Below are 24,337 nucleotides of genomic sequence, written 5' to 3'. Positions count from 1 at the left end.
CATCTAGACTAGAATTAGATTATAGATCTAAATATACTAATAGAGATGATACGCGATGTTAGCTAATAGCGTTGCACAAGAATCGAACGTAGGTTTTTCTAAACTCTAATACTTGGTATGTAATGGAGAAATGCTTTTGTAATTTCTTTTATTGAAAAATTGGGCTATTCGCGTCTGACATATAAAATTTTTATGCTCAGCAACAAAGCCCATTCTATTTCCTGACTTCACTACAAAATTTACATTAATGGGCTTTGTTGCTGCACATACAAATTATATGTGTGTCAGACGCGAATAGCCCAATTTTTCAGTAAAAGAAATTATAAAAGTCATTTCTCTATAGAAGAAATTACGAAGGTTATATAATATAAAACCACAGACCTATATATACTACAATAAATATAGGTATTTGCTCTCTATTTACAATTTATTTAGGTAGGTGCTGTTTTACTATTACACACCAAGTATCATAGTTTAGAAAAACCCAGGTTCGTTTTTTTTTTGTGTAACGCTATTTGCTAACAACGTATAGAGCAAAATTACAACTCTTTATTAGTAATATAAACCTATATATTGAATTCTGTATGACTGCATTGGTAAAATAGTAGATCTAGAGCTACTTATTATAAATGACATTAGTAGATTTATGTTAATAAATTAAGTGGAATAGATCTATTGTTCTAGAAATGTAGAATATACATGTTTTTAGGCATCTAGGACAGCACAGCAGACACTTTTACAAAAGCCGTCATGTCACAATAGATTCTGCGTATATGTATACAGTTCACGCCATTCACGTTCTGCGTATACTGTAGGCGTAGTCGTATCACCACATGGGCACATGTGATTCGTAAAACAAAAGCACTATTGGCTCTGGCCAGACGGTTATCAACTTCCTTGAAAGCGAGGTGACATTCGATACTAGGCTTCCTAGATATGTGAAGTGGTCTACCACGTTAAGGGGACTTCCATTTATGGTGATCTTTAAGGCTGAGTAGGTTTTATTGGGTCACTTCTGGAACATTACTTCTGCTTTCTCAAGGTTTATAGATAAACTGAAATAGGCGGAATCGTACGTGAATTCGTTGACCGCCGTCTGGAGATCATGTTCATTGTAGGCTAGCAGGGCGCAATCATCGGCATAGAGAAGCTCTGTTATGACCTTTTCTTTTGAAGATTACCGTCAGAACGAAACATGATGTCGATGCCTTCTTGCAATCGCTGCCTCATTTGACCTAGCATTACGCCAAAGAAGATAGCGAATAGAGTAGGAGCAAGTACACAGCTTGCTTCACGCCATGTTCTATTGGGAAATGATCGACAGGTCACCATTATGTTTAATCTTGCCTTTTTGTCCCACATGAAACTGCTTGAGAATGGATATGAGCGTAGTTGGGCATCGGAGCCTGGACAAAATTCTCAACTAACCATTGACCGTGAGGAAAGCCTTGGTGAGGTCCACGAAGGCAGCGTATATATAGGTTTATATAGTGTACTAGACTTAAATCTAGTCTAAAATCAAGACTGTCTAAGACCCTAGATCAAGACTGCCTAGAGTACCAGCAAATTCTGATTCTTAGATTCTGTTTCAACTATATTTATAACCTAGATATATATTCTAGAAGTAGATCTATACTGATTCTATAGTTACAATTGGAATTCAACGTGAATATTTATGATTATATAGATACAGATTATAACTAGATTTGATAGATCTATGACTATTATTGTGTGAAATCAATTTTACAAAGCAACTATGATTAATGGACTTGATCTAAAACAAGTTCATTCATATATTCATATGCGTTTTTTTTTATATTTATAAGCTTAGTATTATTTTGGACCAATGTCTCACAACGACTGATAAGAGAAATCAGGTATAAACATCAGGAGAAAACACGACCCCTTAACTCAAGAAAACATTAAGAAATTAAAACAAACACAAAATAGACAGTGAAATTCATAACAAACGAATATTCACAATTGGTTACAGTAACACCTTTTTAAAAACACCTTTTAAAAAATCATTAAAAGTTTTAAAATCACAATTTTTATTTTTACTATTATTTTTGTTTGTGGAATTGTGCATCAAAATGTCAGATACTTGAAGTAAGCTAGTCCTAAAAAAAAAAATACACAAATCTTGGGTAAAAGACTCATCAAATAAGGTACTGTAAATGCGTAGTTTCACGCGCTAGTTTATCCCAACTACCCGAATTTCTGTGCATAATTTTTTTCTCTATCAGGCACACTTAAAATTATAGCATAATAATGTCAGTTTAATTTAAAAAGAGAACTGAAAAATGCACTTCCGAACCAATTTATAATTCTACTTTTTAATCAAAGAAACGAAACGCATTAGTCCAACATGGCCAATTCTAGTTAAAAAAAAAAATAAGAATAAAAGTAGCAAGAAAAAATAATTTGTTACAAGACTTGCTATTACAAAAGAACAAACAAAACTAACCGAATCCACAAATCAGCACAAAGTAATCAAATTGTCTTTAGTTGGAATACGTAACTTTATATTAACTCCACAGACAGTTTTTTAAAAATCTTTTAAACTTAGAAATACATATGACTTATAGGAAGACACATATCCACAGAGTAATCGAAATCGATGCCATTCCCACCATACTAGGACATAGACATATTTTAACACCATCATCACTGACACATATACATTGTGAGTGCAAGACTATAGTTAAGTCTATGAAATCCATATAGAAATCACTGGGCAGGTTCTACATCATCACCGACACATATACATTCTGAGAGCAAGACTATAGTTAGTCTATGAAATCCATATAGAAATCACTGGACATGCTCTACTCTTAAAGACAATGTGTGCTTCTGTAGATCAGTGCGTGATCTGTGGGTCTGGGGGAGTGCCGGTGTCAATGAGTATAGAAGCGCGAGGGAGATAAAAGAGATGAGTGTGAAACGAGAGAAATAGAGAACTGAAATATTTATGTGTTATAAAGAGAGAGAGAGGGGGGGGGGAGGGCGCGGAGAAAACAGAGAGAGAAAGAGAGACAGAGAGAAAGATAGAATGAGAGCACGCTCTTCACTGGTGCCGTTAGAGAATGGAATAGGTTGCCTGAATCAGCCAGGGAAACCAACGACTTAGCAGAGTTTAGGTCACCGATTAACATGCATGACTAGATTAACACAAGAGAATCGTAATTATCTTTTCTTTTGAAGTACGGCATGTAATCTATAAAAGATAAGAGATAGAGAAACACAGAGAAATAAAGAGAGAGGGACAGGTGTAGAGGTTGAGAAAGACAGAACAAGACAGAGAGACACTTATTGAGTTTGAGAAAGACAGGACAGAGAGAGAAAGAGAGAGAGAAAGAGAGAGAGAGAGACAAAAAGATATAAAATCAATAAAAGAATTTGTTGGTTTTTAAATATTATTTTATACGTAACGCGTTGCTGTAATTAAAAGCAAGAAAGAAATCAGATCATTTAATGATAAAAGTTTATTTATTACCGTAGGCTGTATAGATTTAGACAGTTCTTTATTTTTCATTCAAGCCCAAGTCTTGTTTCTTCTTTGAAATAACACTAGAACACGTGATCTTGGTCTGATGTCGTAATTTGAATATCGTCTAATTGGTTGCTTGGTGACGATACTCTCTACTCTATGACATTCTTAATGATACTCTCTAATGGAATGTTTTTCCCCCTGCGTTCCTAATGACTGTATTCAATACCTGGTTAGATAAATCCATAGAGTGGGTGGGATTTCAAATTAGACTAATGCTTAAACTAGAAAATAGACATTACGATGATGATAATCACTTTAGTTTTCTCAATAAAACTTTAAATCCTACGAAGGACGGCTAGCGGACAGATACAATATCTTATGGAAAAAAATCAAAAAAATAAATCTACATAAAAACAAGAAAAATATTTTTTTTTAAATATGGAAATAAAAAATCTTTATTGATTAGTTTGGATCAGTCAGGTAATTATATTTGTATGAGATCTAGACCAAAAAAAAATCTGTGCGATTAGAAATATTTTTACAAAGTGTTTTTGTTTAACTCAATTTCATGCTTTTAGCTTTGTCAATGGCACTGATCCTATCACTCAACTGGACCAGTTGGGAATTTTAACGTAATTTCTTTACTTTAAAGCGGCGACCTATAAAGGGGACTAATTCAGCATCAACAACCACTTCAACCAAGTACAACTTCTTGTTACAGATACGAAACAAAATAATAAAATACCAATATTTAATGAACTAATTGGTCAACTTTAAAAAAAAATGATTTATGTGATGTTAGGTGTAATATACTAAGTCAATTCATAACCTTAGAAACAAGGCTTTATTTCAATAAAACACGACTGATACACACAATAACATAGTACAGACTGGTCACGATTCACAGACTACGATAATGCGAACACGATTACAAATACTAGCACGATTACAAGCACGGCTAACACACAAGTTCATTTAACGATCACTCCATTCACCCCTCCTTCATTTCTTTCTGGGTCTTAGGTTATAGCCATGCGTATGAAGGGAAGGATCCGGAGGTATCTCTGGCGTAGACTTTTCTCCTTGCAAGTCGTAACTGTCCTGTACGGGACTCGAGTCAATATTGGCCTCTGGCATTGGGTGGCTCCCCTGTGAGTCACTGATGACTTCTGGCTGGTTGTACATCATTGGGGTGGGACTCTGTGAATTACTGATAGTTTCAGGCACGTAGCGACTCCCTGGTGAGAGATCCAAAGAGTCACCGACCTCTTGAGGCAGAATACCGTTCTCTGGTTCGAAATAGTCGTTCGTGGAACTTTCCTTCGGCGCCAGCTGCCTAAGCGACACTGTCTCCTCCCGGCCATTTGGAAATCGTATATGGGCGTACTGTGGGTTGCAGCTAATAAGTTCAACCTCTTGTACCAATGGGTCAAATTTTGAAGATCTTACAGGTGATTTTAGTAATACTTTGCCTGGGTTTTGTAGCCAAGTAGGCAAGGATGTTCCCGTTGGCGATCTTCTGTTGAATTTGAAGATCCGTTCGTGTGGAGTTTCATTAGTAGAAGTACACAGTAATGATCGAATGGAGTGAAGTGCCTGGGGCAACACAGATTCCCACTGTGATAGTTCCAACTTCCCTGAGTCCAATGCTAATAAAATAGCCTGCCACAATGTTTTATTCAGCTTTTCTATTTGACCATTTCCTTTTGCGTTATAGGGCGTTGTCCTGCTAGTGGCTATGCCCTTAGAATGTAGATATTCTGTAGTTTCTGTGGACATAAATGATGAGCCACGATCAGAGTGGATGTAATTGGGTGTTCCAAAGAGGAAAAATAACTGGTCGAAGCACTTTATTACTGTCTTAGATGTCATATCAGGACAGGGAAAAGCGAATGGAAACCGCGAATATTCGTCAATCATTGTTAACAAGTACTTGTTGCGAGTAGCTGATGGCAAAGGACCTTTAAAGTCAACACTTATTCTTTCAAACGGCTGTGTGGCCTTGATGAGCGTACCTGCAAATTCCTTATAGAATTGCGGTTTAATTCTATTGCAGGTTCTGCATTGTTGAATGGTCTGCCTGACCTCTTCAACCGAGAAGGGTAAGTTCTTTGACCTGACATAATGTAGTAGTCTAGTGACACCTGGATGACACAGGTAGTCATGGTACGTCTTTAGGCTACTTTGTTTCGTCATGGTTGCACAGTGCCCTCTAGACAAGGTGTCTGCTGCTGTGTTGGCGTTCCCAGGTCTATACTGTATATCAAACTTGAAGCTTGCCAGTTCCAATTTCCACCTTTGTATTTTATCGTTTTTAATTTTCTTGTCATGAGTGTCTTTAAATATGTATGAAATAGACCGCTGGTCCGTAATAAGGGTAAAATAATTGCCACACAAATAATGCTTCCATTTGCGTATAGCTTCAATTATTGCAGTAGCTTCTTTCTCTATGGCAGATTGATGCCTTTCACTAGGTGAAAGAGTTCTAGAGAAGAATGCAATAGGTCTTCCGTCCTGATTTAAAGTGGCAGCTACTGCGATGTCAGAAGCGTCAGTTTCCACAATTAGAGGATGGTCATACTTTATGGTGAAAATTGCTGCTTTCTGCAATTCTTCTTTCAAGTCTTCCAACGCTGTTTTTACTTCTGTAGGTACAGGAAAAATTTGATTTTTCATTATAGGATACAATTTGTCGGAGAAATTTTGTATCCAGTGAGCATAATATGCCAAAAGTCCTACAATCCTTTTCTGAGACTTCAGATCTTTTGGAGGTGGCAAATCTCGCAGAGCTTGAAATCTATCAGGGTCCGGCTTTAAATGTCCTTTGGATATTTCATATCCAAGCAGCTTTACCTTCTTAGTAGCAAATACACTTTTACTTTCGTTGAAAGTTATTCCGTATTCCTGAGCTACCTTCTGAAAATGCAACAGATTTTTGTTATGGGAGTCTACATCTGTACCACATATTGTTACATTGTCGACATAGGCAAACGTGTCAGACAACTTTTCTTTTTCTATAATAGTGTCTATGGTTTTCTGGAAGCAAGCTACACCGTTAGTGACCCCAAAGGGTATTCTGCAAAACTGGTAGAGTTTACCACAAGCTTCGAAGGCTGTGTATTTCTTTTCGCTCTGTTGGATAGGTATTTGGTGATAAGCACTCTCCAGATCCAATGTGCTAAAGATTTCATACCTGGAAATTTTCTCCACCATTTCATCCACTCTAGGCATGGGGTAAGCGTCCAGGTAAGTAAATCTATTTATAGTTTGGCTATAATCAACGACCATTCGCTTTTTGTGCCGCTCATTGGTCGTGACAAGGACTTGAGCTCTCCAAGGTGATTTGGAAGGTTCAATGATACCGTTTCGTATCAATTTCTCAACTTCAGCTTTAATAAATTGTGTGTCTTGGAAGGAGTAACGACGAGATTTAGTAGCAATAGGTCTGCAATCAGGGGATAAATTTGCAAACAATTGTGGTGCCTCTACCTTCACAGCATTGAGCGAGCAAACATGAAATGCAGGTCGACCACCTTTGAATGGAATTATCAGTTCTTTGTGCAATGCGAGGAAATCTAACCCAAGCACTACATCAGTGCAAAGTTCATCTAGTAACGAAAGTTTGAATTGATTGTAAACTTCCCCTTTGTATTTTAGCGATGCAAACATGTGGCCTCTTGTGACGCTTGACAGTTGAGATGACGCCATAGAAATTTTGTGCTTTGAACGTGTCACTGACCAATCGTATTCTCTTGGTATGTTTGAAGAAATGTAGCTTTCCCCGCTACCAGTATCAATTAGGGCTTTTAGGTTCACGCCATTTACAGAGATGTGTACTGTTGATTTAGTTAAACCAGATACAGACGAAGTAGCAATTAGTGATGTTAGATGTGTAGAGTCCTTAATGCAGCTACAATCTTTACAAGATTGTCTTTTAATCTCGTGGCTAGGAGATGTTTTGACTTTTGTTTTGGTTATAGGAGTGTTGCGAGACCTGCAAACCTTCGAAAAATGTCCATTTTTCCCGCACGAATGACACATGCAGTCTTTGGCAGGGCATTTCGCTCTGAGATGCCGACTACCTCCGCAAAAGAAACATTTAGTACTCACTGTTGCGATTGTTTCTGAGTCCACCATTTCTTCGGTTGAGATTGCCGATGACGAAAAAGTTGACTCTACCAATTGAGAAGGAGTACTAAACGAACTGGATTCTTTTTGGGCCATGTCGAGTGTCTTGGCAATATCTAAAGCCATTTTCAAGTCAAGGGATCTTTTCTCAAGTAGCCTCTGTCTAATTACACTCGAACGCATGCCGCTAACAAAGGCATCGCGAATGGCGTCCTCTTCATTTTTGTCAGCACTGACAGCTCGGAACTGACAATCTCTGGCCATCACTCTCAGCTTGTGTACAAATTGATCAAGACTTTGATCGACTTCTTGTTTGCAAGTTGCAAGCAAATGTCTGGCCAATGTTTCATTAGGGGCCTTCACAAATAAATTCTCAAGAATAGATTTTGCTTCTGAGTATTTAGAACAGGTAGAAATATACTGATATAAGGATGGAGACACAAAGTTGCATAGCAGGTCAAACTGTTCGCTTTCACTAGCCCCTACCTTCGTTGCGAATCTGTCAAAACAAGAAATCCAATGTTTCCATGTAACTGAAGCATTAGTTGAACTAGGATCAGCATCCAGTCTATTGGGACGCAAAAACTTGTCCATTTAAGAATGGTTTTATTGAAATAAATTGTAATATACTAAGTCAATTCATAACCTTAGAAACAAGGCTTTATTTCAATAAAACACGACTGATACACACAATAACACAGTACAGACTGGTCACGATTCACAGACTACGATAATGCGAACACGATTACAAATACTAGCACGATTAAAAGCACGGCTAACACACAAGTTCATTTAACGATCACTCCATTAGGTAAAAGAAAAAATTGTGCCAAATTTTAGCTGGATCCGAGATCGGGTGTAGGAGAAATAACGTGTACAATTATTTATTTGTTTACCTCACAGCCAGACAGAATGAGTTGATATAAGCTTTGTAAAAACAAACAAACCTTACGATAAGAAGTTTCGTAGATTTAAATTATGTACATACTGGGGTTAAAAAAAAGTTTACGAATGGTTGATTTAATAGATTTTCACATTCTGGGATAACAGCTTGATCCAGTTGTGACACACAACACAAAACATTCTCAAGCAATATGTCACGAGTCGAGTCTGTGACCTTTTTCGACCAGTTTCTAGAAGCGAGGTCAAACCAGTGCAAGTGTCCAGCGTAAACAAGTTAATTTTAGGTATCCTATCAAAGAAAGAGGTTAAGGGAAAAAAAATAGCACACGTCAGCTTCTAGAAAGTCAAAGTTACTAAAATAATTAGGGGAGAAGTTTCCATGATTCTGGAATGTACGATTAAGAAAGGTATAAATTAAGGGAAAGTCAGCTTAGTCCTCGATTAGTAATGGTTATAAGTTTTGTGATATTAGCGGGTCCATTAATTAAAGTTTTATTAGTTGAAGTTGAAATTATACTAATTGAATTTTTCATGTATCTTTAAGTTTTATTTATGAAGTATCAAGTCAAGTTGTTGTTAAATTGAGAAGTTAATTTTATGTGAAAGTTGAAGAAGTATTATTAAAGAAGTTTTGAAGAAAATACAGAGAGATGTTTCTTCACTTCATTGAGTTATCAAGTTTGAAAATATAATCCCCGGCAAGTGTGATGGTCACACAATAGAATCTAGTTCCAAGCCAACACTCTAGATCTGAAATGTCATCTGGGATCTACGTTACTTAGTAAATAATGCTGAGAATGTTGAATCCAACAAACATCAAGTCTACTTCTTGACTTCCAGTAAGATGATAAGATGGTCATGTAAAGAGCGTCTAGAGACCAAGAATAGGTCAAGAGAATGGTCGAGGTATGGTAAATGTCAGCTTTGTCTTTATTTTTATTCATGTCAGTTATAGAGCTTATAAGGTTTAGCAAATGACAATAACACAGAACTTGCCTTGAAAAATCTATATATCAGTTTTGCCCAACTACGGCCAGCGGGTCATATCCAACCCGTCACGAGGTGCTATCAGACCCTTTGAAACTTTTACTTATTGTGCCTAAAAAAGCCTCAGAAGCTTGGTTTCAATGTAAAGGATAGTTTTCTAAGGTATGAGTTTGTAGCATGAGTATTGTGAAAATGTATGGCACTCAACTTGAAAATGGTCAGCCAAAACTGCTACAGATAATTAATTAATTAATTAAATATGTACTACAGGCTTTGCAAAGCCCCGGACCATAGCCTCCCAATATCGACACTCTCATCATGGCTTCACACAACATAAAACAACGCTATGGCACCCCTGTAATAATGCAGTGGGTACCGAGTCACATGGGTGTGACTGGCAACACTGTTGCAGACTCCTTGGCCCACCAGGGAGGGCAAATTTTACCCACTGAACAGGCTGTAAGTTTTCATCATGCCCTGGCTATAATTAAAAAAAACAGAATGGAAAAGTGGTTTGAGTGCTGGGACAATTCCCAAAAAGCTCTGGAGTCTGGGAACGCATGAGGCGCCCTGACCTCACTCCCCCGTGGTGGAGGCTGTCCAGGCCTGAGCAAGCTATTATAGCATAGTGTCCTGTTGGCTCATATTTCTCACGGCTATGGCCAAATTTCGATTCACGGTGCCCCTGCTGCTGGGAGGAAGAGGAATCCGTGCCTTATATTCTGTTTGATTGCCCTAGACTTGCTGATCTCCGTCTCGACAGGTCTGGGAAACCAAAAATTCTCGACCTGTATGGCGACATTTATGCACTACGCAAGACAGCAGGGTTTGCAAGAGAGGAATTGAGCCTCTCAAGCCCTCACTCAAATGGAGTTTGATGACGATGATGATAGTTAATTAGAAGCATCAAGGGTTAGGATGAAATGAGAAGACACCAGAGAACAAAACAAACAAGATATAGAGAGCAAAGTTGGAAAAGAGTCAGCAGAAATTCCTCCCCATCCCAGCCCTTCACACACACGACGTTACGATAAAAAAAAATCAAACAACGGACGGGCATACGGATAGTCTGAATTAGTTAGTACTTATATATATAGATTAATTAGATAGATACATTATAATATTGTTATAACACTGCCATGCACACCACCATCCAAGATAGTGCAGAAAGAAGGTGCGCACTATCAGTGACAAGACTAAGTCGGATGTTGACATTATGAGAGAGAGAACGATGTCCGCCCAAGTGAGAGCTGATGTAAAGATGCTGTGCTCAAGTCATGTTGTTCTACGTGTATTTGTGATGTCCTGTAAATAAACATCTATGTCTCGTTTAGTTGCCTCCCTTCAGTTATTACAGTATATTAGACAGACAAATAGATAGATAGATAAAAAATGAAAAAAAAAATGTCACGTGACAGCCTGTGTATATTAAACTAAATGCTATCTTAGACTGACGTCGGTACTAAGCCAAACCTTTATTCCTAAACTAGACGCTACCATAGACATGACGTCAGTACTACGAGCCTAACCTATGCCTAGCCTTAATTCCTAAACTAGACGCTACCATAGACCTGACGTCGGTACTAGACGTTACCATAGACCTAATGCCGGCACTAACCTATGCCTTGCTTTTATTCCTTAACTAATATTAATTTGCCTTTTTTTTTTACTAAACCAAACGTTAATTTGCCTAGCTTTTTTTTCCTAAACTAAACGTTAATTTAGACATGAATCCGGCACTAACTTATGCCTACCTTTTTTTCCTAAACTAAATGTTAATTTGCCTAGCTTTTTTTCCTAAAGTAAACGATAATATAGACCTGACCCGGCACTAAAAGCCTAACCTATGTCTAGCTTTTTTCCTACACTAACAGCTAATTTAGACCTGACGCCAGCACTAAAAGTTCAACCTATGCCTAGCTTTTTTTCCTAAACTAAACGTTAATTTGCATAGCTTTTGTTTTCCTACACTAACCGTTAATTTAGACCTGATGCCGGCACTAAAATTTAAAACTATATCTAAGTTTTTTCCTACCTTAAACTTAATTTAGATCTGATGCCGGAAGTAAAATTTTTAATTATAGCTAAGTTTTTTCCTACCTTAAAGTTAATTTAGATGTAGTGCCGGCAGTAAAATTTTTAATTATAGCTAAGTTTTTTCCTACCTTAAACTTAATTTAGATCTGATGCCGGCAGTAAAATTTTAAACTATAGCTAAGTTTTTTCCTACCTTAAACTTAATTTAGATCTGATGCCGGCAGTAAAATTTTAAACTATAGCTAAGTTTTTTCCTACATTACACTTAATTTAGATCTGATGCCAGCAGAAAAATTTTAAATTATAGCTAAGTTTTTTTCTACCTTAAACTTAATTTAGATGTAGTGCCGGCAGTAACATTTTAAACTATAGCTAAGTTTTTTCCTACCTTAAACTTAATTTAGATCTGATGCCGGCAGTAAAATTTTAAATTATAGCTAAGTTTTTTCCTACCTTAAACATAATTTAGATCTGATGCCGGCAGTAAAATTTTAAACTATAGCTAAGTTTTTTCCTACCTTAAACTTAATTTAGATCTGATGCCGGCAGTAAAATTTTAAACTATAGCTAAGTTTTTTCCTACCTTAAACATAATTTAGATCTAATGCCGGCAGTAAAATTTTTAACTATAGCTAAGTTTTTTCCTACCTTAAACTTAATTTAGATCTGATGCCGGCAGTAAAATTTTAAACTAATGCTAAGTTTTTTCTTACCTTACACTTAATTTAGATCTGATGCCGGCAGTAGAATTTGAAACTATAGCTAAGTTTTTTCCTACCTTAAACTTAATTTAGATCTGATGCCGGCAGTAAAATTTTAAACTATAGCTAAGTTTTTTCCTACCTTAACTTAATTTAGATATAGTGCCGGCATTAAAATTTGAAACTATAGCTAAGTTTTTTCTTACATTACACTTAATTTAGATCTGATGGCGGCAGTAAAATTTTAAACTATAGCTAAGTTTTTTCCTACCTTAAACTTAATTTAGATCTAATGCCGGTAGTAAAATTTTTAATTATAGCTAAGTTTTTTCCTACCTTAAACTTAATTTAGATGTAGTGCCGGCAGTAAACTTTTTAATTATAGCTAAGTTTTTTCCTACCTTAAACTTAATTTAGATCTAATGCCGGCAGTAAAATTTTTAATTATAGCTAAGTTTTTTCCTACCTTAAACTTAATTTAGATGTAGTGCCGGCAGTAAAATTTGAAACTATAGCTAAATTTTTTCCTACATTACACTTAATTTAGATCTGATGGCGGCAGTAAAATTTTTAATTATAGCTAAGTTTTTTCCTACCTTAAACTTAATTTAGATCTAATGCCGGCAGTAAAATTTTTAATTATAGCTAAGTTTTTTCCTACCTTAAACTTAATTTAGATGTAGTGCCGGCAGTAAAATTTTAAACTATAGCTAAGTTTTTTCCTACATTACACTTAATTTAGATCAGATGCCAGCATTAAAATTTTAAATTATAGCTAAGTTTTTTCCTACCTTAAACATAATTTAGATCTGATGCCGGCAGTAAAATTTTAAACTATAGCTAAGTTTTTTCCTACCTTAAACTTAATTTAGATCTGATGCCGGCAGTAAAATTTTAAACTATAGCTAAGTTTTTTCCTACCTTAACTTAATTTAGATATAGTGCCGGCAGTAAAATTTTTAACTATAGCTAAGTTTTTTCCTACCTTAAACTTAATTTAGATCTGATGCCGGCAGTAAAATTTTTAATTATAGCTAAGTTTTTTCCTACCTTAAACTTAATTTAGATCTAATGCCGGCAGTAAAATTTTTAATTATAGCTAAGTTTTTTCCTACCTTAAACTTAATTTAGATGTAGTGCCGGCAGTAAAATTTGAAACTATAGCTAAATTTTTTCCTACATTACACTTAATTTAGATCTGATGGCGGCAGTAAAATTTTTAATTATAGCTAAGTTTTTTCCTACCTTAAACTTAATTTAGATCTAATGCCGGCAGTAAAATTTTTAATTATAGCTAAGTTTTTTCCTACCTTAAACTTAATTTAGATGTAGTGCCGGCAGTAAAATTTTAAACTATAGCTAAGTTTTTTCCTACATTACACTTAATTTAGATCAGATGCCAGCATTAAAATTTTAAATTATAGCTAAGTTTTTTCCTACCTTAAACATAATTTAGATCTGATGCCGGCAGTAAAATTTTAAACTATAGCTAAGTTTTTTCCTACCTTAAACTTAATTTAGATCTGATGCCGGCAGTAAAATTTTAAACTATAGCTAAGTTTTTTCCTACCTTAACTTAATTTAGATATAGTGCCGGCAGTAAAATTTTTAACTATAGCTAAGTTTTTTCCTACCTTAAACTTAATTTAGATCTGATGCCGGCAGTAAAATTTTAAACTATAGCTAAGTTTTTTCCTACCTTAAACTTAATTTAGATCTAATGCCGGTAGTAAAATTTTTAATTATAGCTAAGTTTTTTCCTACCTTAAACTTAATTTAGATGTAGTGCCGGCAGTAAACTTTTTAATTATAGCTAAGTTTTTTCCTACCTTAAACTTAATTTAGATCTAATGCCGGCAGTAAAATTTTTAATTATAGCTAAGTTTTTTCCTACCTTAAACTTAATTTAGATGTAGTGCCGGCAGTAAAATTTGAAACTATAGCTAAATTTTTTCCTACATTACACTTAATTTAGATCTGATGGCGGCAGTAAAATTTTAAATTATAGCTAAGTTTTTTCCTACCTTAAACTTAATTTAGATCTAATGCCGGCAGTAAAATTTTTAATTATAGCTAAGTTTTTTCCTACCTTAAACTTAATTTAGATGTAGTGCCGGCAGTAAAATTTGAAACTATAGCTAAGTTTTTTCCTACATTACACTTAATTTAGATCTGATGGCGGCAGTAAAATTTTAAATTATAGCTAAGTTTTTTCCTACCTTAAACTTAATTTAGATCTAATGCCGGCAGTAAAATTTTTAATTATAGCTAAGTTTTTTCCTACCTTAAACTTAATTTAGATGTAGTGCCGGCAGTAAAATTTTAAATTATAGCTAAGTTTTTTCCTACCTTACACTTAATTTAGATCTGATGCCGGCAGTAAAATTTTAGACTTTAGCTAAGTTTTTTCCTACCTTAAACTTAATTTAGATCTGATGCCGGCAGTAGAATTTTAAACTATAGCTAAGTTTTTTCCTACCTTAACTTAATTTAGATATAGTGCCGGCAGTAAAATTTGAAACTATAGCTAAGTTTTTTCTTACATTACACTTAATTTAGATCTGATGGCGGCAGTAAAATTTTAAACTATAGCTAAGTTTTTTCCTACCTTAAACTTAATTTAGATCTAATGCCGGTAGTAAAATTTTTAATTATAGCTAAGTTTTTTCCTACCTTACACTTAATTTAGATCTGATGCCGGCAGTAAAATTTTAAAATATAGCTAAGTTTTTTCTACTTTTAACTTAACCTAAACCTTAAAATTTTCATGTGCGCATGCAAGTTTTGTCAGTAGAAAGGAGCTAATGTATGCCTAATGTCATGAACCTAATGAATTGATGAAATGATCTATCGAACCCTAAAATCTACCTAGCTATTTAATTAATGATTTGATGAGTCGAACGATTGATGACGCTTTTAGTTGGATCTAATGTTGTCCTGCAAATTGGGTAAATTTCGTAAAGAAAGCTGGTTCCTAATGGTAGTGTATTGTACTGTGAGCAGGTGTTGCGCTGTTTGTATCTGGATCCTGGTGTGTTGTCCTTGTGAGTTTTATATGTTGTGATGTTTTAGATATAATCTGTAGGTGTGGTTGCATCGTGTCCCCCTTCCCCCCTAGTCATCTGTAGTAGTTGTCTGACTTAAAGGCGTCGCGCGCGAACCTCCGAGTAGTTCATAGTTCTTATCGGTAGGATTTTTAAAAAAAAATCTTAAACTCCCATCTGAATTAGATATAGAGTGTTGATATCCTAGGCCGAACTGGGAGTCGAACACTTAGTGAGGTTGTGACTGAGCGTCGCATGAGGTTTGCGGGACATGTTCTACGTCAAAATGAACTACGCACACCATGGGCGTAGCCAGGATTTTTTTTCGGGGGGGGGGGGGGGGGGTTGGGGGGGTGTGTTTCCATAAAATTGTGGACTCCCCGCCATTAATAGCAAGGGTGTCTGTGGGAGCGCCAGGAGCTCCCCAGCGCGGGGCGAAGCCCCACCGCCAAGCACTATTTCTGGTATTGAAAGCCAACAAAATGCATATTCTGAGGTATCTACTGTCCATTTTAATACTATTAAAAAGTTTTATTTCAAAAACCTAATGTGCTATTCTTACTGACTTAGACCCTCCCACGCCGTTCGGAGCATTTGCCATCAAGCAGTTTCCATAAAAATCTGTCACTGGTAATGTCTGAAGTCTCTTCCCACCTATGCGTAATTCATTTTGTCGGAGAACATGTCCCACAAACCTCATGCGACGCTCTGTCACAATCTTACTAAGGGGTCGACTCCCAGTTCGGCATAGGATTTCCTTGATTTAGATCCGATCTCTATAACTGACTCCTAAAATCTGTCTTAGCCATCTTTGTTGAGCTACATTTAGTGTTTTTCGATTTCGGTAGATGACTATTCACTGAAGTTTATTAATGGAGCCCTGCCACTGGTAAAAATGTGTAACCTCTCTTGAATACGCTCTTGGAATTAAGTGACTGTAGCTTGCTTTAGATTTTATATCCTAAAGAGAAGTTTTATCGTCAAAATCTTCTGTTGGGGGTTTTCCACCTCAAAATGCTCTGTAGGGGGATCTTAGACTCAAAACCATCTAGAGGGGTTTTAAACTTAAAAAAAAAAAAAAGCCATCTGTAGAAGAAACTCAAAACCCCCGATTGGCTTGGCTACACTCAAATAATTTTAGTGTGTAATTTGCTTTTTTTTTTATATTGAAGATGTATTTTTAGCCTCAAACCCCTCTGAATGGGGGTTTAAACTCAAAACCCCTTTCGGCAACGCTCATAGCATTTTGAGTGCGTAATTTGCTTTTTTTCTTACACTGAAGATGGCGGGGGGTTTAAACTCAAAACCCCTTTGACTACGCTCATAGATTTTAGAGTGAGTAATTTTCTTTTATTTATATTGAAGAGGTACTTTTTAGCTTCAAACTCCACTGGAGGGGAGTTTAAACTCAAAACCCCATAGACTACACTCATAACATTTTTAGTGTATAATTTGCTTTTTTTATTATTATTAAAGAGGTATTTTTTACCTTCAAACCCCATGAAGTGGGGTTTAAACTCAAAACTGAGTCAAAACCCATTTAGCTACGCTCATAACATTTTGAGTGCGTAATTAGCTTTTTTTTTATATTAAAGAGGGGTTTATCGTAAATTTTAGACGGGGTTTTAAAATCAAAATCTTCCTTAACTGTGCTCTTGGAATTAGGGGATTTTCGTTTGCATTTTTTGTGTGTTTTGTTTTATAGAAGAGGGGGAGTTAACTGCAAAAACCCCAGGTAGGGGGTTTAAAACTCAAAACCCCTGGTAGAGAGGTTTTAAACTCAAAACCCCTAGTAGGGGTTTTTAAACTCGAACCGCTCTGGTAGGGGTTTTAAACTCGAACCCCCCTGGTAGGGGGTTTTAAACTCGAACCCCCCTGGTAAGGGGTTTTAAACTCGAACCCCTAGTAGGGGTTTTTAAACTCGAACCGCTCTGGTAGGGGTTTTAAACTCGAACCCCCCTGGTAGGGGGTTTTAAACTCGAACCCCCCTGGTAAGGGGTTTTAAACTCGATCCCCCCTGGTAGGGGGTTTTAAACTCAAAACGCCTTTGGTTGTGCTAGGGCAAGTGATGGTTTAGTATTAAAATCTCACCTAAAATAAACAAAATCAAAGCAAAAAATCAGTCACTAAATTCCGACTTCCCCCCCCCCAGGGGGGGGGGATTTCATTTCGGGGGGGTTTGAACCCCAAGAACCCCCCCCCTGGCTACGCCCATGACGCACACCAAGAGTTGCGATAACATGGAAGCCAATACGAGGAAAGCGCAAACAGGGACGTCCTCGTATTACTTGGCGACACACCTTCATGGAGGACCTCAGAGCAGTGGACACCAGGTGGGAGGAGGCTTCAGACATTGCCATTGACAGATCTTTATGGAGACAGCTTGTCGCCCTTTGCGCCAAACGGCGCGGGAGGACCTAAGTCTAAGTCTAAGATTGTTTAAAGTATTGTAATAACTGAAGGGAGGCAACTCAACGAGGACATAGACGTTTATTTACATAGAGACATGACAAACACAAAGGGCATCTGCCTTGAGTACAGCATCTCCATATTGGCTGTCTCCTTGGGCGGAAATCGTTAGTCTCTTATGTCAACATCCGACTTGTCTGGTCACTGATAGTGCGCACCTTCTTTCTGCACTATCTTGGATGGCGGTGCGCATGGCAAAGTCATAACATTGCCCCCGTCTTAGCACTTTTCGTCCCGAAAAGAAACACTGTAGCTTAGGTTTGACAGTTCAGGTGGAGGTCGATCAGTGGGAGCCACAGGCGGCAGGGAGCGTGTTCCCCACGAGGCCATCCACATTGTTTTCCTCCAATGCCGCTTTCTCTTTCTCCAGTTGACCAGGCTGTTGTTGCGATAATGACGTGGCCGTTTGTCACACAAAGAGATAGGGTCGAGCACTGTTTTCTTCAGCACAGCCGTTGATCGGACACGCTGTCTCAGCAGACCTTCCCGACAGCCGCCTCTCAAGGGAGCTGCAGGTTCACATCCAGCCACGTTGCAAACAAAGTCCAATGCACCGCAGTCATCCTCAGACAACAGTCTCACGTCCAGAATACAGGTCTCTTCAGTTTCAAGTGGAAAATGTCTTCCTCTTGACGGCTCAGATTTAGAGTGGTCCGATTGACATTCATCTATGCCAATGTCGATGATGATGGTAGAAGTACATATGCCCTGTTGGTGGTTTTCTTGGCATCTAAATTCTATGTGTGATGCGCCGCACGTACAGTTCATGCTAAGCTTCTGAATGCAGTTGTCAAGCTTCGAATTTCCCTCGTTAGCACCGACAGATAGGCAGAGGTCTTTAAAGTCCACAGCAACAGGCTTGAACGCAGACCCAACGTTGTCTTGATCTGTCCGGCTCATTGAGGTACTGGTAACAGGTACAACAGGAACAAACGCTTCAGGCACATAACAGACTTCAGTTTCTTCATTTGTCTCCTTCCGTTCAACTCGTTACATCCCGTTGAGATCATCACAGCAATCGCCATCACGTTTCTCGTCTTGAAAGTCACAACCACAACACAGACACAGACGGCGCTCAAATCCCCAGCGTCTCCGTCACCACTGTTTGTGCAACCACAGCCTTGACCACGCAACTTCTTGACCAACGAGTCTACAGGCAACTGCTCCTTTACCAACGAGTCTACTCTTTCTTTCAGCTCAGACACCATTTTATCTACCTTGTTCCCCATACTGTTAATTTGTTCACACATTGCATCAATACCTTCATTTATCTTGCCAATAAGCTCATAAATCTCCGGTTCAATTTCAAATAGGTAGGTCTCCGGATCTTCGTCTTCATCAATTAGGGCTTGCCGGAGACGAGCTGTAAGCACCTCCTTGGTACCACCAATTATCTCATATCGGTTACGAAGTTCCTTCCTAAGCTCTCTAACCGAGAGTTGGTCTAATTGTTTCAAAGCTGCCATTGTAAATCCTACCTCCTCTCGTTGAGTTGCCTATGATCCCACTTCTGACAACCAATTGTAATAATTTAAGTGAGGCAACTCAACGAGGACATAGACGTTTATTTACATAGAGACATGACAAACACAAAGGACATCTGCCTTGAGTACAGCATCTCCATATTGGCTGTCTCCTTGGGCGGAAATCGTTAGTCTCTTATGTCAACATCCGACTTGTCTGGTCACTGATAGTGCGCACCTTCTTTCTGCACTATCTTGGATGGCGGTGCGCATGGCAAAGTCATAACAGTATTGTAATAACTGAAGGGAGGCAACTCAACGAGACAAAGACGTTTATTTACACGGAGACAAGACAAACACAAAGGGGCATCTGCCTTGAGCACAGCATCTCCATATTGGCTCTCTCTCTACTTGGGCGGAAATCCTTCTCTCTCTCATGTCAACATCCAACTTGTCTGGTCACAGATAGTGCGCACCTTCTTTCTGCACTATCTTGGATGGCGATGCGCATGGCAAAGTCATAACAGTATTGTTATAACCCTACCTTGCACACCAATTTGGCTCGTGCTCTGTCTAAGACTAGACTTAGAAGGGATGTTGACATTATCTTATCTTACAAGATACAGCGGAGTTTAACCCAAGTCTAAGGAAAGAGAAGAAGCTATGCTAAAGGCTGACTGATCTCCTGATAATAAAGAACTTAACTCTTTATCTCCGTAAGTATTTTCCCTCGTTCTGACAGAAAGGTTCATTGTTCACATTTGTACTTCTACCTTGTAATGAATAAATTCATTTTTGTTTCTAATCAGAAAACATTACTTTTGGAATAGAATTTTGAGAGAATGCGTGTTCTTTTTATATAACATAAATTAAAGTTTATAAAACCAGAAAGTAATTTTATTTAATCCGATCGTATCGCTAATTAGGAGAGAAAGAGTTAAATTTTGCGTTTAGACACTTTTATATCTTCAATAGACATATGTAGGTCATTTTCATTAAATCTATGTTATATTTGTATATTATATTTGTAAGTTACCAACCACTGAGTGATTTATTAATCGAGAAATCCAATAACAAAATAGCACAAGACAAAATAGCGCGGACTTGTATATGATGTGTATACAAGTACCGGATTGTGCTGGGCAGCATTTTCCCATCTTTTTCAACAGTAATCGATCTGAAAGTATGTCATATTTGCAGAGCACAAGAGTACTTTAAATTTTATATTATTCCCCTTTTTCACCAATGTTTAAAATACATAACTTGCTATAAATAGGATTTTGAAATGCGTTGACCCTGTTCAAGCAGTGATGGAATTTCTAAGTGACTTTTTTCTACAATTTAACTTTGTAAAAGTTTGTGTGTGTGTGTGTGTGTGTGTATAAATCGGACAAGTATCTTTGACTGTTTTCAAAGTAAAGTTTTGGAATGTAAAAAAATGTTATATTTTGAAATTATTCATTTTAGTTTATGATAATTTCTACTTAATGTTTGCATATTTATGTTTTAAGATAACTAAAGTGTTTCCTGCAAAATGACTGAAAAATAATGATTACAATAAAACAAAAAAAAATAAATATTGGCTCTATTCATATTTTACGATATCTATAGTATTTCTTTCAAAATGACTGAAATATATTTTTCTGAGCTATTTTGTCGCGCTATTTTGTCCGCGCGATTTTTTCGGGGTACCGATGCGCACAGAAAAGGCGCCGTCTTGTCTCAAAAGGTAGATGGAGCTGAAAGAGTAGTAGCTTACTTTAGTCGGTGCTGGTACAAACCTGAGAGAATTTGTCGTACTGATTTGTGTTAAATTTTGTACACAGGTTCTTTATACTCATATACGCTCATCATTCTGATGTTCTTCCTGAAAATATTGAGACCTACCTTTTTACCTGCCAGGGTGGACCACTTGGGGGGACCGATTTTGAGTTTGTGTTTTCACACAAACTGTCTTTGTAACCTTGTTTATATATATGGCTCCTTTTGTCTCGAAAGGCAATGGATGCGCCCAAGTGAGTCACTGGTTTTGGCTTAATCTTGAGACGGGGCAGAATCTGGTGTGGCTAATCAAGCCAATTCTAGAACGGCAGACTTTGCCACAATTCGTACATTTGTATGCCTCTGATTTAGGGCTAGCAGACAGGGCAGCTTTCTTTTTTTCCCTCTTGATTAAAGCCGCTTCAATTCTTTTGTTCTCAGCAAGGGTTGTCCCAGCACGCACAGTCTGTCTCCATGCACTCCGGTCTTTGGCTATGTTTTCCCACATACTTTCACTGATGCCTGAGGCTCTCATGTCTCGCTTGCAGACATCTCTATATGTTAGTCTTGGGCGGCCCTTGGGTCTGACTCCTTCCACAAGCTCAGCATATAAGATATCTTTCGGGATTCTACCATCTGGCATGCGGGTGACATGTCCGAGCCAGCGTAATCTCCTTTGTGTCAGGAGAGCATACATGCTGTTCATATTGGCCAGTCTCAAAACTTCCTGATTGGAGACATGGTCCCTCCAAGAGATGCCCATTATGCGTCTCAGGCAGCGCAAGTGGAAACTATTCAATCTGTGCTCTTGGTACATGTATGTTGACCAGCTTTCACTGCCATAAAGGAGAGTGCTCACAACACAGGCGTTGTAGACTAGGATTTTGGTCGCTGTGGTCAATTTACCATTTTCCCAGACGCGCTTGGAGAGTTTTGCCAATGCTGTGGTAGCTTTTCCTATCCTTTTTGTCAGCTCGATGTCTAAGTCTAGGTTACTGACAATTGTTGAACCCAGGTAGGTAAATTCCTGCACCACTGAAAGGGTGTGGTTCCCAATTTGTATTATAGGTATTTCTGCAACGTCTTGTGCCAGGATTTCGGTCTTGGAGAGACTTATAGTAAGGCTAAACTCTTGACAAGCAGCTGCTAAGGCGTTCACTAGCTTCTGTAGACCTCCTTGTGAGTGAGATACGAGTGCCGCGTCATCGGCAAACAGCAGCTCCCTTATCAAGATACGACGCCTTTTCGTTTTGGCTTTAAGACGTGCCAGGTTAAAGAGCCTTCCATCGGATCTGCTATGGATGTATATTCCGTCTTCCAGGGATTTAAAAGCACTGGATAGTACGACTGAGAAGAAGATGGCAAAAAGTGTAGGGGCCAGTACACATCCTTGTTTTACACCGCTCTTAATGGAGAATGGCCTGGAGGAAGAACTTTCAAACTGAACGGTGCCCTGCATATTTTCGTGAAAAGCTGACACTAGTTTTCTTAACTTATTTGGACAGCCGATTCTCTCTAGTACAGCAAACAGACCGCTTCTGCTAACAAGGTCAAAGGCCTTGGTCAAATCAATAAAAGCTATGAAGAATCTACAAGAAGGATCCCACCCCAAGCAACTTAATAAGGCTCAGAGCTGCACGTAACAATGCCCAAAGAGTAGCGAGACAATGTGCTAACAAATACTGGCAGGAGCTATGCGAAGATATTCAATCTTGTGCCGACTGTGGTAACATAAGAGGACTATATGAGGGCATGAGAAAAGCCTTTGGACCTCACACCAGCAAGTGTGCTCCACTCAAGTCAAAAGATGGCTCAATCATCAGCGATCGTGCGCTGCAAATGGAACGATGGGTAGAACACTATGCAGAACTCTACCAGATTGAAAACGCCATCTCACCAAATGCTGTTTCCAACTTCCCATCACTTCCAGTTTTGACGGAATTAGACGAAACGCCCTCAGTAAAGGAGCTGAGCATTGCCATTGACATGCTTGCACATGGGAAAACACCCGGAGGAGATGGCATTCCTGCTGAAGTAATTCAGGCTGGAAAACATGCCCTAATCAAACCACTCCATGAACTGCTAAGCTTGTGCTGGGAACAAGGAATGGTCCCCCAGGAATTGAAAGACTCCAACATTGTTACAATTTATAAAAATAAAGGCGACCGCTCTGATTGTAACAATTACAGAGGCATCTCACTGCTTAGCATAGTCGGAAAGGCTTTTGCTAGAGTGTTACTAAAGCGATTACAGATCCTGGCAGATCGTGTTTATCCAGAGTCGCAGTGTGGCTTTAGGGCAGGAAGATCTACAACAGATATGATTTTCTCTCTGCGGCAGCTACAGGAGAAGAGCAGAGAACAAAAGCAGCCCCTCTTCAACCTTGTTTAATATGCTGTTAATGCGCTTATAGTGTTTCCCATACCATTTTGCATTATTGATGAGAAATCTTATAATATATTGTAAATCTGGGTGAGTACTTAGCTATAGCGCTTCTATTGGATGTGGGGGATGTAATATTCTAATATTATCCTGCGCAAGACGTAATGATCAAAGGCCAGGGTGTGGTGGAAGTAGTGAAAATCTTTTTGAGAGATGAGAACAATTAGAATAATTATGACCATACCGCTGATAACTTGTCATCAAAGGCCAAGGTGTGGTGAAAGTAGTGGAATTCATTGAACAGTTCTAACGATGAGGATACTAATGATCATGTCACTGATACCTGATGACGACCATCTTTCACTGTAGTTTATTTTTCAATCGCTCTTTCTTGAAAATGGGCGCGTCATTTTTAGCCTTGAAATAAGGTTTTATTATTTTTTTAAATAAAGGCTGCCTTCAACCATCCACAAGATATTAAGTCTATATACGTTTTGCTTTAATTTTTTTTAAACATTAAAGTTGTAAATTGTGTTATAGGCAAAGAGAATTACAAATATTGTTCAGCAATATGAACTGATCGATCGTCTTCTATACTTACAATAGCCTTTTTATTTTGAATATTAAATTATACACATAAAAACTATTTTAAATGACCTCTATATCTATAAATGTTACATTTTTATAGTTTCTAGTGGAATTTATTTTTATTCTTATCTAATGCGTTACACTTTTTGTTATGTAAATAAAAATAAATATATTAAATATTGCTTATTTCATGATTTTTACAATTACTATTTTTTAGATAAAATGATCAGATGATGAGAAGACAGGGGATGAAATGACCTGGGGATGAAATGACTTAGACTTAGATCCTCCCACGCCTTTCGTGGAGATCAACCCCCCTCCCCTCCACACACACACTTACAAAGAACAATTACTACTAGATACACTGAAACTCCAACAATA

At 37.7% G+C, this 24,337-nt stretch overlaps 1 protein-coding gene across 1 annotated transcript; it reads right to left on the bottom strand.

Annotated features, from left to right (window-relative positions):
- Positions 1-4,357: 4,357 nt before the first annotated feature.
- Positions 4,358-5,798, bottom strand: LOC129922006 (uncharacterized). The gene has a single exon (XM_056005838.1). The coding sequence runs from the start codon at positions 5,687-5,689 to the stop codon at positions 4,496-4,498; it is 1,194 nt and encodes a 397-aa protein (XP_055861813.1). The 5' UTR covers positions 5,690-5,798; the 3' UTR covers positions 4,358-4,495.
- Between the last annotated feature and the right edge of the window lie 18,539 nt (positions 5,799-24,337).

Source organism: Biomphalaria glabrata, chromosome 12, assembly GCF_947242115.1.
Source record: "Biomphalaria glabrata chromosome 12, xgBioGlab47.1, whole genome shotgun sequence".
Lineage (NCBI taxonomy): Eukaryota > Metazoa > Mollusca > Gastropoda > Planorbidae > Biomphalaria > Biomphalaria glabrata.
The sequence above is the reverse complement of the archived record's forward strand: the minus strand, read 5'-3'. Positions and strand labels throughout refer to the sequence as shown.

Coding starts and splice junctions, on each gene's coding strand:
- LOC129922006 (XM_056005838.1), bottom strand. CDS start 5,689: ATGACGAAACAAAGTAGCCTAAAGACGTACCATGACTACCTGTGTCAT.